General features: G+C 42.4%; 1 protein-coding gene across 6 annotated transcripts in view; it reads left to right on the forward strand.

Annotated features, from left to right (window-relative positions):
• The window catches only part of scn8aa (sodium channel, voltage gated, type VIII, alpha subunit a), a 136332-nt gene that overhangs the window by 10336 nt on the left and 107274 nt on the right, over positions 1–18722 (forward strand). For all 6 annotated transcript variants that reach the window (XM_041845459.2, XM_041845460.2, XM_041845463.2 and 3 more), the window contains exon 2: positions 1712–2044. In XM_041845459.2, coding sequence (XP_041701393.1) covers positions 1769–2044 — 276 coding nt within the window. In that variant the 5' untranslated portion in view covers positions 1712–1768. The remainder of the gene's footprint in view (positions 1–1711; positions 2045–18722) is intronic.

Here is an 18722-nt window from a genome sequence, read left to right on the forward strand (position 1 = left end):
CATGGGACAAACACATTACACACATTACATGTTATGTTTATATTTTTGTTCAGTATATATATTTCATTTAATGTCATTGTCTATAACTGTTCTTTACTTCATCATGTATGTGTACGTTTTATGTGGACCCCAGGAAGAGTAGCTGCTGCATGTGCAGTAGCTAATGGGGATCCTAAAAAACTAAACTAAATAAATAAACATCCCAGGCATGAATCAAACACACATTTTATGCAAGTTATGCAATCAGTATCTTCAATTGATAGAGAGCACACGTAATCTATCTATGTGAGTAATACGCTAATGAGTAGTTTCTTTCAATACAATATTTATGGAGCCAACATCATATATTGTAATAAAACACTGCTTTTGACCAGGGCCTATAGGGTTATGTAAACTATTGTATTTAGAGAATAGGTTGCCATTTGGGATCCAACCAGTGATCTAACCTACTTGTCATATCTATCATACATGAAAGCCATTGATTCATATTTGTTCTGTCATTCTGCATCTGTAGTGTTCTCAAAATAGCAGCATTGTTATTTGATGTTTTAGTTGGCATTTTTAGTTTGATGATCTCACCTTTAAACCCTTATCTCTTGTTCAGTGTTAGTGTATGTTGTCCCGTCCCAAATGGCACCCTAGTCCCTACAGTGAGGGAAAAAAGTATTTGATCCCCTGCTGATTTTGTACATTTGCCCACTGACAAAGAAATGATCAGTCTATAATTTTAATGTTAGGTTTATTTGAACTGAGAGACAGAATAAAATAAAAAAAATCCAGAAAAACGCATGTCAAAAATGTTATAACTTTATTTGCATTTTAATGAGGGAAATAAGTATTTGACCCCTCTGCAAAACATGACTTAGTACTTGGTGGCAAAACCCTTGTTGGCAATCACAGAGGTCAGACGTTTCTTGTAGTTGGCCACCAGGTTATTATAGACTGATCATGTCTTTGTCAGTGGGAAAACGTACAAAATCAGCAGGGGATCAAATACTTTTTTCCCTCACTGTATATAGTGCACTACTTTTGACCAGGGCCCATAGAGCTCTGTTCAAAAGTAGTGCACTATGTAGGGAATAGGGTGCCATTTGGGACACATCCTGTGTTTTTTCTTCTTCCGTCAAGTCCGGTCCATTTCTGCGACGGCTCTGCTGCTCTGCTGCTCTGCTGCTCTGCTGCTCTGCTGTGACAGAACTAGAAAGATCTTCTCTTGCTCTGGAGCTTTTCCTTACTGTATACAAACAGGGAGAGAGTAGTTACGTCCAAAATGGCACCCTATTCCCTATATATTGCTTGGGTCAAGAGTAATGGGGTTAGGGTTTATGTACATCTTGGATGTACATAAAGTGTAACGCTACATATTACTTCTCCAAATCCAGTTCATACAGATACAACTACATCTTGCTATTATGATATACATTTATGATATATAAAAAAAGAAAAAGAAAATCCTAACCATTAAATATTTAATGCCTTGTATTTTCAAGAAAAGCACATGAAAATCACAACAATAGGACAGCCCTTCTCTACACAGTCTAACTTGCTCTCGTGCATATTCCCTTCAAATGCTCTTATGATTTTCGCTTTCACCTTGATTCATCTTTGTGGAGCACCTTCTACTACCCTCCTAACTCTGCTCTCTTGGCTCATTGTTCTTTTTTACTCGCTCTCTTTTGCCCCCCCCCCCCCATCTTTTGCCCCCTCCCAGAGCTGCTTACAGTGGATGGTGCAATACTTAAAGACCACGTAGCTGCAGGATGAAAACATGGCTGCACCTCTTATGGCACCACCAGGACCTAACAGCTTCAAATATTTTACCACGGAATCATTGGCTAACATCGAGCTCCGTATCAACGAGGAGAAGAACAAACCGCCGCCCAAACAGGACAGCAGTCACCGTGACGACGACGATGACAACAAACCCAAGCCCAACGGCGACCTGGAGTCTGGGCGGAATCTGCCCTTCATCTACGGCGACATCCCTCCTGGAATGGTGGCGACACCACTGGAGGATCTGGACCCCTTCTACCAGGCTCAGAAAGTAAGTGAGAAACACACGCCTCCTCCTTATCCCCTGTCCTCCATCACACACACACACACACACACACACACATTCACGCATGCACACGCACAGACGCAGACACGCACACGCACACACACACACACATCCTTGGCCTTGCTTTTTCTCAACACCTTACATCACAGATACAGTAAGAGGAATAAGTCTGGTCATTTGACTAAGATTATTATAAGGATTATTAGTAAAACGTCCAGGTTTCAAACAATTAAGGAACAGGAAAAATATAAGGATGCTAATGATAGTCCTAGCCATCTTCTGAAGGCCTAGATGGAAAGGCTTTCCCAAAAAACTTCTCAATTAATTTACTGCAGTGGGCTAAATCAGGGTCACACAGAGTGTTTCTTGGTAGTCTTAAACAAATCTACTTTGAAACAAAAGTATACACCTCACACACATGGTTATAGGCTTTAAAAAAATAATACACTTGTACCATGTCAGATATAAAGTTGAAATGTATTACATTTTTTTGTTTGCATCCCAATATTACACTTTATATACATCACAGAAGACTGAAATATAACAAAACCGTTTGACATAAAAACACCGAAATTTTGGCGGATTCTTTGAAGTAATGTTCATTAATTATTAATAACATCCCACCACGAGGTCACTATTTCATTTGACTGCAGGAAAGGGCTACATGTTAACTAGCTAAATTACAAAGTTAACTATGCCTACCTGGCAGAATTATTATTTGCATCAATCCAGTGGCCATTTGTTTTGCAAATCTCATGTGCCCTACAGAAACACCACTAACCAAACAGTGCTAGGTGCCTGCACAGTTGAATTAAAGGGTAACTACTGCTCAAAGATAAAAACGTGTTAGATTTTTCCCAGACCTCAAAAGTGGTCTCCTGGTGTGGTTTAAGCATTGTTATGGACTTGCAACATCATATTTAGTTGTTTTTCTATTAAAAAGTGTGACTTTGAGAGCGAAACCCCCCCCCCCAAATGAATAATTCTGCATTTTTGACTCAGTTGACGGCCTCATTTATGCATTTCAACTATTAGCCTACTTTCACAGTACATCTTGGGTTGGCCTGACTGTGAAAGACCAATATGGGATTGATCATTCTAGGCCATTCAGAGTGTATGTCACTGTTTGTCATATCATTTTTCACACAGGGCGCATTTCCTTCGCCGGGCAGTCCTTTTAGAAATGTTTGGGCAAAATTATAGTATACCCACTTCTCCAGATAACACTACACCACTGTTCATAACCAGGGGTGAAAGGAAGGCAGTATGGTCCAGTACGATACGGCGTCCCGTAGTGGGGGTATGCCATACGGTTAAAACATGAGCCTATCACAATAATGAAAACAAAATGTCAAGAAAACTGTAGGCTATTACACCATTATGTATCATTACTGCATGTCAGAGTCATGAAAAATGAGCGAATGAACATAAAAACAGGTGGTTATAGCATAGGCTCCAAAATGCGATGCGGTTCAACGAGAACGTTGACATTTTGCCACGGCAGAGATGATTGGCGGAAACCGAGACAGCAGTGAAGGCATTCATTCTGGCCTAATGACAATCACCATTACGCTTTCGGGTGTTTTGTGTAACAGATGTCTCTTTCCATTCACCAGGGTGCTGTTGGAGAGATGCAGCGCTGCGACGCTCCACCAACGCTCAATCAAATTAATTTAACATAAATGATGTAGCCTACGGTAGAAAGAGTAGTATCCTATGAGGTGTTTTCTGTAGCCCATAAACTGGAGACCAAATGTATTAAAATGTCACGAGATAGACTTTTCAAATCATTAACGTATAAATGAGGAGAGAGAGTGAAAAGGCTAACAGGCAGACACCAGCTTTGGAGCGACTGCGGCATAATCAAACAGAGGTGGACAGCAAATGGTGCTGAAAGTAACTCATTTAAGCAATTGTTATCATTTTATTTCGACTTCACTAACAACAACAAGGCTTTGTTGGTGCCTATTTCTTCCTATTCAAAAAAACAAGAGGTAGGCCTACCTGTTTGACAGACGCAATTATGCTATTCATAGATTTGTCAGTATAGCCAAATCCGCCAATACTCCGTATAGTCTGAGAGGGGCTTGGTGTGTTTGGTTAAAACCAGGGCTCAAATTGAGTGAGGGTATGCCATAACCTTTCTTAAAGAAAAGGGCAAAAAGGATACCTATTGTTAGCTTTATATTTTGAAATAAATAACAAGTATCCAGATAATATAAAGCGTTCTATGAATGCTTAACTCCGTGATGCCTTATGCTAGAAACAAGCTTTAAAATGCCCACAAAAAATGGACTTTGTTATTCTATCCCTATAAATTGAGATTTTCACTTTCTGTAAAGAGAAGATGATTAAACCCAGGCAGCTTTTTGGGAAGCACTTCTGTTGTTGGGTTAAACAACGGACGAGTTAAATTTGTCTGCGTCGTTCAAGCCTCTATCTAGGTGGAAAGGTACCTTTTGAAAGTGCCATGCTTAGATTCATAAGGATGTCTAGTATTTAATTATTTGCAATTAGCAACCGTTTCGTTGCAAACAAGACACTCTGGTCTGGCATTGGAAAAATATGGTAATAATATTTCTGTCCATTGTTCGCTGAAACTTCTACTTTCATTATTCAGCTTTCTTTTGAGACTTTTTCAGAGCGACATTTTCTCTTTATTGCAAGCTGTTTTTCACACAAGTGAATATACAAAACTAATTTAATATAGACATTGTCGATTTTATCAGTGTAATCAGATTGAAAATATTAGGATATGTTATTGACATTGAACTGATTATATAGCCTACTAACCAGATGTGTTAAAATTGTGTTTAATTTGTAGTGTAGGCATATGAATTGGCCTACAATTATGTTCTGTTCTGCCGACTATTAGCTGAGAAAAAAATTGTCCCTAGGCCAAACCTATTGCCGACCCCTGCTGATTCTAGTTTAGCGGGGATAGGAGGGGGCTGGCAATTTGTTGTACTGGGCCGCTCTGCTGCCGACACATTTATTTTGGTGCACGCGCGTGCACACACAGGAGGTACGTACCGGGAAGAAATTAAATCTACTCTCACCCTGTTCATAACGCATTCGTGTACATTACATGATTTCCAATTTGCTGTGGTTTACGTTACCTAGGCTAGCTAGGTGGCTAATGTTAGCTAGGCTAGGGGTTAAGGTTAGGGTTAGGTTTAGGGGTTAGGGGTTAAGGTTAGGGTTAGTTAACATGCTAGCTAAGTAGTTAAAGGGTTAAGGTTAGGGTTAGGAATTAGGTTAAAGGGTTAGGGAAAGGGTTAGCTAACATGCTAAGTAGTTGCAAAGTAGCTAAAAAGTAGTAAGTAGTTGCAAAGTTGCTAATTAGCTAAAATGCTAAAGTTGTCCATGATGAGATTGAAACACTCAACCTCCTTGACCAACCTCCCTCCTATCATTTCTGTCTTAAGTAACCTACTGTCTTTATCTTTGACTGAAATTCACTGTATACAAAATTATGTACTGCACAAAAAAATTGATAAATTGTGTGCCTGTCACGAATTCGTGTCAATTTCACAATAATCTGTGATACAAGGTTGAGATATTTGATATATATTTAAGAGAAAAAAATCATGTAGATGTACTATAGACCTCAATATCAAACATACTGATATGTTGTCCAGTTGAGATACTGTATGTAATCAAACCACATAATAGGGTTGTTCAGTCACATTATATACTGTAGCTGATACATTTACTGTAAGGCTCACTTTGTATATATTATTTTTCAATTTCCGTTATGATAAAACCATGACACAAAAGATCATGGCATCGTGTAAACTGCTGGTGTAGGAGTTGCTTTTTGGTTCGTGATTGGTCTGTGTACAGTAGCTGAATACAGTATATTTTATTATTATTATGCAGCACAATGCCTCGCCCCCCATCCTCAATTCAGTTGTTGTTCCTGCTTGCCTACCCTATCTCTCCTCTTCCCCCCTCTCGCCCCCCCACCCCCTCTTTCTCTCTCTCTCTCTTCCCTCTCTCCTCACTCACTCTCTCACTCTCTCTTTCTCCCCTCTCCCTTCTCACTCTCTCTCTCTCTCTTTCTCTCTCTCGGCTCAGAGAGCTATGGGGAAAAGGTAAATGGCAGACACTGTCAGTTGAAACACTGATGTTTCAGATGACAGACTTTTCTAATTGTTTAAAAAGTTATCCCCAGAAGAAATAAGGCAAAGCTAAGCAGTGACCGGGCAGAAAATTCACTAGCTAGCTAACTTAAAGGAGCAGTGTGGACAGTGGGAAGAGTGATATCTCAAATTACATTTTATGCATTGTTGGTGTGTGTGTTTGTGTGTGTGACCTTTAAGATGGTTTTTGACATCATGCATGTCGATGTATGGCTTTAGGCTAAACCAGATAAGATATGACTTCATAATAATACCCCCAGTATTAGCCATATATTATGGATGCAATGTGGGAAAATAGCCCATATCTTGGACAGGAGAGGAGGCAATCTCTTTTTGCATGTTAAACTACACAAGTTATTAGTAGTGGGTGATCTTAATCTGGATTGGTTGATGCCAGTATCTGATAGGCGGAAAGATATTTGTACTGCACTAAATCTAACTCGGCTGATAACTAAACCAACTCGCCTCAACTTTAAACACCCTGAACAATTGACTGTCTTAGATATTATTCTAACGAATGCCCCTCAGAAGTTTACAGCCAATGGGATATTTGCTAATGAGTTCAGTGACTATTGTCCCATTGCCTGTATAAGAGATGTTAAACTACCTAAATCTCCCTCACGCATTATTACAACAAGAAATTATAGGAATTTTAATGAGCAAATATTTTTGTCTGAGCTGGGGTTGAGTGACTGGTGGGTTATGTCAACTATCACTGACTTGCATCAGGCCCTTAACTGTTTTATTTCCCTGTTTAACTCTGTTGCAGATAAACATGCGTCGTACAAAAAACAAAGGATAAAAGTAAAATCTAATCCTCGGTTCATGCATGAATTGTCTGAGGAATTACAGGAAAGAAATGTACCTTGGGCTAAGGCTAGAATGACTGATTCTATGTCTTACTGGCAGTCCTTCAGACATTTGAGAAATAGATGGCTATCTCTGGTTAGAAAAGTGTATCGGAGAGTGGTGGTAATCCAGCCAATTTCTGGAAAGTGGTGAAATCTTTGAAACAAAACTCCACCCCCTCGTTTCCCCAGCAAGTTTTCACAGCCTCTGGTCCCATACGAGACAAAATTGAAATTTGTAGTGCTTTTAATAACCATTTTGCTTCAGCTGGTCACCTGTTTGAAAGGATAGTCTATGAAAATATATCTTATTCCACTAGAGGTAGTCCTTTAGTCACCATAGAACAGATAGTAGAGAATGATGTTCTAGAACAGCGTTTACCAAACTCGGTCCTGGGGCCCCCCCTGGGTGCACGTTTTGGTTTTTGCCCTAGCACTACACAGCTGATTCAAATAACCAACTCATCATCAAGCTTTGATTATTTGAATCAGCTGTGTATTGCTAGGGCAAAAACCAAAACGTGCACCCAGGGGTGGGGGGGCAGGACCGAGTTTGGGAAACCTTACTCTAGCAAGGCACTTAGTACATTATAGACATCAAATGGTTGAAATGAAAATAAAGTATGTGAGTCTGTTAAAGATCAATGTAAAGAAATCCACAGGGGCTGATTCACTTGATCCCTTCTTACTACAGCCCTCTGCTCCACTCATTGTTGAACCTTTAACCTGTATTTTTATCTTGACAATTGCTACTGGTGTTATCCCTAAGATTTGGAAAGTGAATCATGTCCTCCTACATAAAGGCAGAGATCCTTCTGACTTAGATAATTACCGCCCAATTTCCAAGTCATCTTGCTTTGCCAAGGTATTAGAATCCCTGACCAACTCCCAGCTAATAACTTTTTTAACTTCTCACTCTATTCGAAATATGCACCAATCTGGTTGTAGATCTGGACATATCACTGTTTCAGCCACTCTGCTTGTTTTAGATTATGTGTTGAATTTCCTAGATCATCAAAATATTGTTCTGCCTTATTTATGGACCTTTCCAAGGCATTCAACACCATTGACCATTCCCTACTCATTCAAAAACGGTCTGAAATGGGCCTGGACAAGGAGTCTTGCAAATGGTTTAAGAACTATTTGACAGACTGGACACAATGTGTGCTTTCTGATGGTGTCAAGTCTAGTTTCCTCAATATTACGAAAGGTGTATCGCAGTGGTTGATTTTGGGACCTGTTCTCTTTACTATTTATATAAATAATATTGGTCGATGTATTAAATCCTGTAATATTCATCTATATGCAGATGATGAGGTTATGTATCCCATTGCACCGACTGTTGACAAAGGCTATGTTAGAGCTGCAATCTGATTTTGTTACATTACAGAAAGCCCTTGTTGATTTAAAACTTGTACTTAATGCGGGCAAAACTAAATATATGTTGTTCTCTAATTCACAGAAAAATGTCTCAGATGGGCTACATGTTCACTCATTGGATGGTTCTCTCATGGAGAGGGTGCCTGCCTATAAATATCTGGACGATTGGATTGATAAAGATCTAATGTTTAAAAAACATACTGATGAGCTAGTTAAAAAGCTAAGATTTAAAGTGGGCTTCTTTTTTAGAAATAGATATTGCCTCTTCATGAACAGCAGGAAGCAATGTTCCCTCTAATCTTTTTCGGCACTGAGTAAATTTCAGGTCTTCTGAGTGCAAATAATAATAATAAGCCATTTAGCAGACGCTTTTATCCAAAGCGACTTACAGTCGTGCGTGCATACATTTTTTGTGTATGGGTGGTCCCGGGGATCGAACCCACTACCTTGGCGTTACAAGCGCCGTGCTCTACCAGCTGAGCTACAACTTGAACGTTGTGAAAATTCTGTGCAACTTCCAGCGTGCGTTTACTGTGAACACTGAGGCTGTACCCGCTTTAAGTTACAGTTTTAACAGTGGCCATGTAGGCTACTGTGGCTATTTGATCATAATGTAGGCCTACCAGAGTGGCCTACCATCAAAAACAATGGAGAAAATGCTTCCCATAACATTTGAACATGGAAATACCTGTTCTATCATTCAGCCTACAGTTGCAGCCAATATGTGGTGTTCAATGTAGGCCTACATTCCATGAGACCTTTGAAAAAAATCATGCATGGCTTGACATTAACCTGTTTATCCACTTGTCCTTCAGACAAGGAGGTGACTGAAAATGTTGTTGTGTTGTGTGATGCAAGAAACCACTTTGCAAAATAAAATGCATTATTATTCCCATACCATTATTACAGAGAATCAGACAAACTATTGGCTACTTAGCTTATTCAAGCCTGTCTCAAAATACAATACTGCCCCTTTACCTGACTCGCTTTTCAAAGATGTCTAGAAATGTACACATTTTGTGCTCTTGTAGGAAGCAATCACTCCCCTATTTCTGACTACAAATGATCTAAAACTGAGCTAATAACTCACTAACTAGCAAAGGATATGAACAAAATGTGGCTACATGCAGCTCTCGCTTTGATCTCAAAACAAGTGCATCTACTCACGACCGCTCATGCTGTAAACACAGTCCAGTTCAAAGTAAATGGCACAGATCCATATATGGCAATGGTCTATTTGCATATAGGCCTACTGCAGCTCTGATTGTTTATGCCACACCAGTCGGTGTAGAGTACGGGCTGAGTACTGCGATAGAATCCTACTCCGATGAGTTTATGCCTACAACAAAATCTCTTGCATAGTTAGTTTTGTTTTGCTATGTTGCATTGAAAGTGGCTAATATTGTGTTGATTCGATCACAATTGCCACAGTAAAGGGAAACGTTGATATTGTTAACAGGGAAAACTCTAGAACAGTGCTCACCAACCTTTTCTGAGTCAAGATCACTTTGAGTCAAAATGCGATCCGAGATCTAACACTCAGATATTTTTCTGACTTGGCTTAAAAAAACGTAACCCTATGCAACATTAACCAATTAAAAACAGTACTGTAGCTGTTGTGGAAAATAATCACTATACTTTATTTAAAATCAAAGTTCTTCCAGAGTTTTTTTAAAATCAAGATTGACTTTATTACAATTCCTCTCCGCTCTCCGTCTATATAGTCCCATTCACACACATCCCAGCTCAAAGCCCCTCCCTCTTAGGTTCTCCTACCATTATCTTCAGTTTCCCGCTCTCTAGTCTATGATAGGACTACATTTGACTGTCATTCAGTTTAGAAACAATATTATTACAATCAATCACACCCTTGTCATGCAAAAACAATCATGTTCAGTTTTAAACTCTGTTCAACCCCGGCTCACCCTGGCTTGACCTTAAGATTGATTGTTGGACATGACAGGTCCACACTCAATCTCTCAGACGTACACAAACCCACTCCTCTCTTCCCTCCCGTCATGCTGTAATTACTCATGACTAGTCTAAACTCTATTAAACTCTGGCGCCGCACTTTGTTTGAGAAAATATGCTTTAGGCAACAGTCTGGTTTCAGTCTCTGATAAGGTAGGACAGCCATGTATTAGGTTAGAGCGAGCAATTCGACCCTAGGTCAGATCCCCATTTCACACATACACAAGCCCAGTGAAAGGAACCATTCAAGTTCTTGCCTAGCAACAGAGAATCCTCACTATATACTATACGTCTGTGATTTAACTTTGGTTATTCAATAGTTTACAAAAAAATCTTCATCATAGCAATTAGGTTTGTGCAGTAAGCTATAGGCCCAATATATTATCACTGCATATTGACTTTGCTTGAATTGCTCTACCAATGCATTGTTGTTTGGGCCATTTTTTCCAATCATATTAAAACATTTGAGGTAGGCTATATGATCACACCGGTACAGTGGCTGATTTTTTGGGGGTTTGTATCATTTGATTTACACAACATGCCTACCACTTTGAAGATGTAAAATATTATTTCTTGTGAAACAAACAAGAAATAAGACAAAAAAACGGAAAACTTGAGGGTGCATAACTATTCACCCCCCCAAAGTCAATACTTTGTAGAGCCACCGTTTACAGCAATTACAGCTGCAAGTCTCTTGGGGTATGTCTCTATAAGCTTGGCATATCTAGCCACTGGGATTTTTGCCCATACTTCAAGGCAAAACTGCTCCAGCTCCTTCAAGTTGGATGGGTCCCGCTGGTGTACAGCAATCTTTAAGTCATACCACAGATTCTCAATTGGATTGAGGTCTGGGCTTTGACTAGGCCATTCCAAGACATTTAAATGTTTCCCCTTAAACCACTCAAGTGTTGCTTTAGCAGTATGCTTAGGGTCATTGTTCTGCTGGTAGGTGAACATCCATCCCAGTCTGAAATCTCTGGAAGACTGAAACAGGTTTCCCTCAAGAATTTCCCTGTATTTAGCGCCATCCATCATTCCTTCAATTCTGACCAGTTTTCCAGTCCCTGCTGTTGAAAAACACCCCCACAGCATGATGCTGCCACCACCATGCTTCACTGTGGGGATGGTGTTCTCGGGGTGATGAGAGGTGTTGGGTTTGCGCCAGACATAGCGTTTTCCTTGATGGCCAAAAAGCTCAATTTTACTCTCATCTGACCAGAGTACCTTCTTCCATATGTTTGGGGAGTCTCCCACATGCCTTTTGGCGAACACCAAACGTGTTTGCTTATTTTTGTCTTTAAGCAATGGCTTTTTTCTGGCCACTCTTCCGTAAAGCCCAGCTCTGTGGAGGGTACGGCTTAAAGTGGTCCTATGGACAGATACTCCAATCTCTGCTGTGGAGCTTTGCAGTTCCTTCAGGGTTATCTTTGGTCTTTTTGTTGCCTCTCTGATTAATGCCCTCCTTGCCTGGTCCGTGAGTTTTGGTGGGCGGCCCTCTCTTGGCAGGTTTGTTGTGGTGCCATATTCTTTCCATTTTTTAAATAATGGATTTAATGGTGCTCCGTGGGATGTTCAAAGTTTCTGATATTTTTTTATAACCCAACCCTGATCTGTACTTCTCCACAACATTGTCCCTGACCTGTTTGGAGAGCTCCTTGGTCTTCATTGTGCCGCTTGGTCTTCAAGACTCTGGGGCCTTTCAGAACAGTTGTATATATACTGAGATCATGTGACAGATCATGTGACACTTAGATTGCACACAGGTGGACTTTATTTAACTAATTATGTGACTTCTGACGGTAATTGGTTGCACCAGATCTTATTTAGGGGCTTCATAGCAAAGGGGGTGAATACATATGCATGCCCCACTTTTCCGTTCTTAATTTTTGAGAATTGTTTGAAACAAATTTCACTTCACCAATTTGGACTATTTTGCTTGTGTCCATTACATTAAATCCAAATAAAAATCCAATTAAATTACAGGTTGTAATGCAACAAAATAGGAAAAACGCCAAGGGGGATGAATACTTTTGCAAGGCACTGTAATAGATTAGTTGTTGTATTACTTGTGAAGCACAGCTGAGTGAGCATACATTTAAATAATTAGCTTTTTATTTGTATTTTACTGGGCTGATGGTGCCTACATCTGATGGTCAGTCTCAGTGGAGGGAGAGCAGCAGACTGAGGGTCCGCCTCTCAACATCCCTCCTCTCCCTTTCCTCCACTGACACTGACACAAAAGGGACACCGTCTTCCAGCTGATGGCGAAACTCGAGTCGCACCGCATTATTTCTGCCTCATGCACAAATTAATGTTGTTACTCCGATGAACAGAGAAAGTGAAATATTCCTCGATATTAAAAAAGACCCAAGCCGATAATAATAACATCAACGCAAGCCTATAGATACACTTTCCTACTCATTCATTACTGCTGCAGTGCTTGTTGTAGTGCTCAGTAGAAATAGGAAGAACGCGCATTTTATGGATTATACAAATTTTTGAATATGAAGTGTTGACAGTGCTGAGTAAGAATTTAAACATGAACTCACTCATAGAAACAGCATCTCTTTTCTGTATTCGTTGACAGTGTCTCTCTAGTCATGGTTTTAAACGTTTTGAAATCTCACAGTATCAACTTTGCTGTAGCTTTCTTTTATGCCTGCTACGTTACGCAGACACAGTCATCTGAGCCATCCGATTGGCCAGCGGTAGGCCTATAGTGCACTTGATTTGCTCTCTGGTCCCGCCGTGAAGGCAGAGTTTGTACCTTCAATCAATCAATCAAATTGTATTTATAAATCCCTTTTTACATCAGCAGATTTCACAAAGTGCTATACAGAAACCCAGCCTAAAACCCCAAACAGCAAGCAATGCCGATGTAGAAGCACGGTGGCTAGGAAAAACTCCCTAGAAAGGCAGAAACCTAGGAAGAAACCTAGAGAGGAACCAGGCTCTGAGGGATGGCCAGTCCCCTTCTGGCTGTGCCAGGTGGAGATTATAACAGTACATGGCCATTAAGGCCAGATCTTTCTCCAAGATGTTCAAACGTTCATAGATGACCAGCAGGGTCATCTATGACACATTAAATGTTTCAAAATGGCAACAGTTCGCCTACCTGGCGCAGGGCAGCTGAATCGGGTGCACCTACCGCCAACAGCCCAAGACGAATAAACAAAATAAGAACACAAGGCTTTATCGTTGTTTTTTGTACAGAAATGTTTGCCGATCAACTAGGAATGCCATCGTGATCGACCGGTTGGTGACCACTGCTCTAGAAAGTTGAGTGAAGTTTAATCTCGTGCTTCTCTGTGTAGTCTAATATTTCTGCAAGTCCCGGGGAGCTGCGCTGCAGTCTCGGGACGCACGCAGCTTAGAGGGAACATTGGCAGAAAGTAGATTGTACAGTCAACTTTCCTGCCAGTTCTTGACTATGGTGACACCATTTACCAGAATGCAGCAGCCACTACTCTTAAACCATTGGATGCCGTCTACCATAGCTTTATTACAGGTGACAGTTTTAATACTCATCACTATCAGGAGGTCAGCTGGACCTCACTAAAGTCCTGTAGATCACTTCATTATTCCCTTCTTGTTTACAAAGCTCTGCTCCACAAGCTTCCAACATACACTACAAGGCCAAAGGTATGTGGACCCCTTCAACTTAGTGGATTCGGCTATTTCAGCCACACAAGTTGCTGACAGGTGTATAAAATCGAGCACACAGCCATGCAATCTCCATAGACAAACATTGGCAGTAGAATGGCCCGTACTGAAGAGCTCAATGACTTTCAACGTGGCACCGTCATAGGATGCCACCTTTCCAACAAGTCAGTTCGTCAAATTTCTGCCCTGCTAGAGCTGCCCCGGTCAACTGTAAGTGCTGTTATTGTGAAGTGGAAACGTCTAGGAGGAACAACGGCTCAGCCGCGAAGTGGTAGGCCGCACAAGCTCACAGAACGGGACCGCAGAGTGCTATCTCTAAACCTTTTATCCAAGATCTTCAAGTTGTTTTCAAGCAATTGGTGGTTTTGAGTATGAACAACTTATAACCTACTTATGCTCACTTCACAGTACGGAAACTGCTTTATTGAAAGTCAGTAATGACCTTCTGTTGGCTTCCTGTGTATGCTCTATTCTAGTTATGTTTGATACTATTGATAATAACATCCTTGTTGACTGGCTGAAGAGGTGGGTGGGAATCTCCGGCGTTGCCCTCGACTGGTTCAGGTCATATCTACTGTATGTGGCAGACGTTTCTCAGTGAGCATGGGTGGTTCAATATCGTCCCCAGCACCTATTCTCTATGGTGTCCCTCAAGGGTCAAATCTGGGCCCCATCCCTTTTTCTCTGTACCAGCTTCCCCTTGGTGACATCATCCGCAATCATAGCTTTATTTACCAATCAGACCCAGTGACCAAGCTAGCGTAGCTGCCCTTCACAAATGTCTTGCTGACATCAAATGTTGGATGTCTGACTATTTTCTCCAGCTCAATGATAAGAAACCAGAGGTTGTTTTATTTGGCCCGCACCTTGCTAGAACCCAGATTGTAAATAACCTTGGTAATTTGTCCACCAATGTAAAGCCTACGGTCAGAAACCTTTGACCCTGACCTAAACCCCGAGCTGCATCTAAAGGTCATCCAGTCCTGCTTTTATCATCTAAGAAATATAGCTAAAGCAATGTATTTTATTTAAGTCTCTGATCTGGAGAAAGTTTTTACTGTATGTCCTCACACCTAGATTACTGTAACTCTTTGTACACCTGTCTCAGTCAGAAATGACTCCATCCTCTACAGTTAGTTCAAAATTCTGCAGTTCAACTTAACAGGCACCAGAAAATGTAACCATACCACACCTATTTTAGCTTCTCTAAACTGGCAACCAGTCACTTTTAGAATAGATTTGAAAATGTGTCTTAATCTCGTTTAAAGCTAGGCTTGTTCTATAACTTGTTTTCTTCTATACTGAACAAAAATATAAACGCATTATGCAATAATTTCAAAGATTTTACTGAGTTACAGTTCATATAAGGAAATCAGTCAATTTAAATACATTCATTAGGCTCTAATCTATGGATTTCACATGACTGGGAATATAGATATGCATCTGTTGGTCACAGATACCTTTAAAAAAGTAGGGGTGTGGATCAGAAAACCAGTCAGTATCTGGTGTGACCACTATTTGCCTCATGCAGCGCAACACATCTTCTTCGCATAGAGTTTATCAGGCTGTTGATTGTGGCCTGTGGAATGTTGTCCCACTCCTCGTCAATGGCTGTGCGAAGTTGCTGGATATTGGCGGGAACTGGAACGCGCTGTCGTACACGTCGATCCAGAGCATCCTAAACATGCTCAAGGGGGGTTTGACATGTCTGGTGAGTATGCAGGCCATGGAAGAACTAGGACATTTTCAGCTTCCAGGAATTGTGTACAGATCCTTGCGACATGGGGCTGTGGATTGTCATGCTGAAACATGAGGTGATGGCGGCGGATGACTGGCACGACAATGGGCCTCAGGATCTCGTCACGGTATCTCTGTGCATTCAAATTGCCATTAATAAAATGCAATTGTGTTAGTTGTCCATAGCTTATGCCTGCCCATAACATAACCCCACCGCCACCATGGGGCACTCTGTTCACAACGTTGACATCAGCAAACTGCTCGCCCACATGACACCATACAGGTGGTCTGCGGTTGTGAGGCCGGTTTGACGTACTGCCAAATTCTCTAAAACGACGTTGGAGGCGGCTTATGGTAGAGAAATTAACATCCAATTATCTGGCAAAAGCTCTGGTGGACATTCCTGCAGTCAGAATGCCAATTGCATGCTCCCTCAAAACTTGAGAGATCTGTGGCATTGTGTTGTGTTACAAAACTGCACATTTTAGAGTGGCCTGTTATTGTCCCCAGCACAAGGTGCACCTGTGTAATGATCCTGCTGTTTAATCAGCTTCTTGATATGCCACACCTGTCAGGTGGATGGATTATCTTGGCAAAGGAGAAATGCTCACAAACAAATTTACACACTGGTCCTTATTTGTTTGACCCGGTATAACTGACAAAGGTCCTTCATCAGTCTGGACATGAATGGCGTGCCCTGGTCGGTCAGGATGGTGGCCGGGAGTCCCACTCGGGAGAACATGAGATACAGTTATTTCGCTATGGCTTTGGTTGCCATCGACCTCAGGGGAATAGCCGCTGGGAACGTCGTTGCATAGTCCACCACCACCAAGATGTTCTCATGTCCGCGCACCAAACGCGGCAGGGGTCCCGCCAGGTCCAAGGCTATGCACTCAAACGGGGTCTCTATAATTGGGAGAGGGATAAGAGGGTTACAGTATGTTCGCTTGGGAGCAGTGCATTGGCAGGTGTCACAAGATTTGCAATACTTAGCGACATCTTGGGTAATCCTCGGCCAATAGAAACACCCCAGCAACCGTTCGGTGGTCTTCTCCCTGGCGAGATGGCCCACTAGTACATGTGTATGGGCCATATGTAATACAACCTCTCTGTATGAACAGGGCACCATTAACAGTTCCTGTTCTACCCCTCTACGTTTGGCCACCCAGTACAAGAGACACCGCTTGATGGCATAATAAGGAGTGGTTAACTCCCGAGCCGATACTCCTCCCATCTATCCTCTTCACCTTCCGCATAGCCTGGCGAAGGTCGGGTTCCCGGTGTTGGGCGGTTCCGAATTGGTCCATTAGCTCTTCCGACAGGGTGAAGTCGTGCGTGTTGGGGCGAGGGAGGGGGCACTCCTGGTCGGGGTCGGATGATTCCGTGCCAAACCCCCTCCAGGTGCTCTTTCTCTCGTTGACTCCTGAAACACCTGGTGTAACTGCTTCCTCTGGAGCTCATCAACTGGACTCAGGACGGGGGTCTGGTTAGATCCAGCTCCCGCCGGGTCGCTTTCGAACCCCCTCCAGGTGTCCTCCTCCGTGGTCTTCTGGAACAAGTGCCTCAGTCGGTCATTGGGGGATTCTCCTTCTCCCCCCTGGCCTGACGAGGAATCCCAGTTGCCCTGCCATGCCTCCTTAGCTGCATCCCGTCCCTTCCCATGTGGTGTGCGCCATTGAGTGCGTCTCCGGGTGGGCTCTGAGTGCGCCAGTGCTTGGCGATTAGGGTTGTTCGGTCTCCGTGCTCTATCGGGGCCACTCCCCCGCCCCGCCTTCCTCCACAGAAGCTCTATCAGGGGGCAGTCCCTCCCCAGTAGCACCAGTAACTTCATTTGGGGAACAACCCCGATGATCAGGGTGGTCTTCCCGGCAGGGGTATGGAAGCTGACTCGGGCTGAGGGGTAGCGTTTGGTGTCACCGTGGATGCAGGCTACCGCTGTTTCCGTCTCGAGACGGGGTGCGTTGGACAGGATCTCCTCCCTTACCAGAGACACCATGCTTCCCGAATCTAGGAAGGCCTCCCAGTCCGTTCCTCTTACGCGCACCCAAAGCTGGGGCCAGCTCCGCATGCCAACATACCTGTGGCGCGGGTCATTCCATCCGGTCACGGGGGGATTCAGTGGGCATAGGGACGTCTACACTGGGGCAGTGCCTAGCCATATGACCATATGTGTTGCACTACAAACACTGTATAGGGCCATGAGGCGTGGCCTTACTAAAAGTATTGCCTATGGGGCTGGGTGCTGGCCCTGTCGACCCTCCTGCTAGCCATGGGGCGTACCACTGGAGTGGTCTTCTTGCCCCTGCTAACGGCAGCAAGGCTTTTAGTAGACAAGGATAACTCGATGCACTGGATTAGGTGGTCAACTGTAACTGGATTAGCCTGACCTACTATTCTCTGCATGGTGATGGGTAATTCCCTCAAACACTTGTCTATGACCAGGGTTTCTAACATTTCGGCCAAACAGGGAAAACAAAACAACAAAAGGCTTCACCCGTCTTTAGACTACTGTCTACACATAACATTTACAGGGGGAACGCTTCTCTCTACCTATAGCCTGCCTTGCTTAACCAAGAGCCAAGGTGCATCAGAAGAAGCCGCTTTCTCTGAGGTAGGCGAGTACGACATCCTCACAGGTCCCTGTGTATGCTCCCAGCCCCAAGCTCATCTCCTGGCACACCTTTATAGAGGGAGACACAAAGCAATTAGTGGGCCCAGCTGTGCACTAATTGGCTTTACACTGAGTACATATCTCCTGAGGAGGGTTCTGTTGTGTTGTCTTCCTCCGGCTGGTCACTGAACTCTCACAAAATATGCTTTTAATGTATGATTTTAATTAGCTATCTTTTTTCATTCTCCTTTCTCCTGTCTTTGTTTCTTGGTTTATTTTATTATTTTATGATGTGAAGCACTTTGTAA

The sequence above is a fragment of the Coregonus clupeaformis genome, chromosome 24, assembly GCF_020615455.1.
Source record: "Coregonus clupeaformis isolate EN_2021a chromosome 24, ASM2061545v1, whole genome shotgun sequence".
NCBI classification, from domain to species: domain Eukaryota; kingdom Metazoa; phylum Chordata; class Actinopteri; order Salmoniformes; family Salmonidae; genus Coregonus; species Coregonus clupeaformis.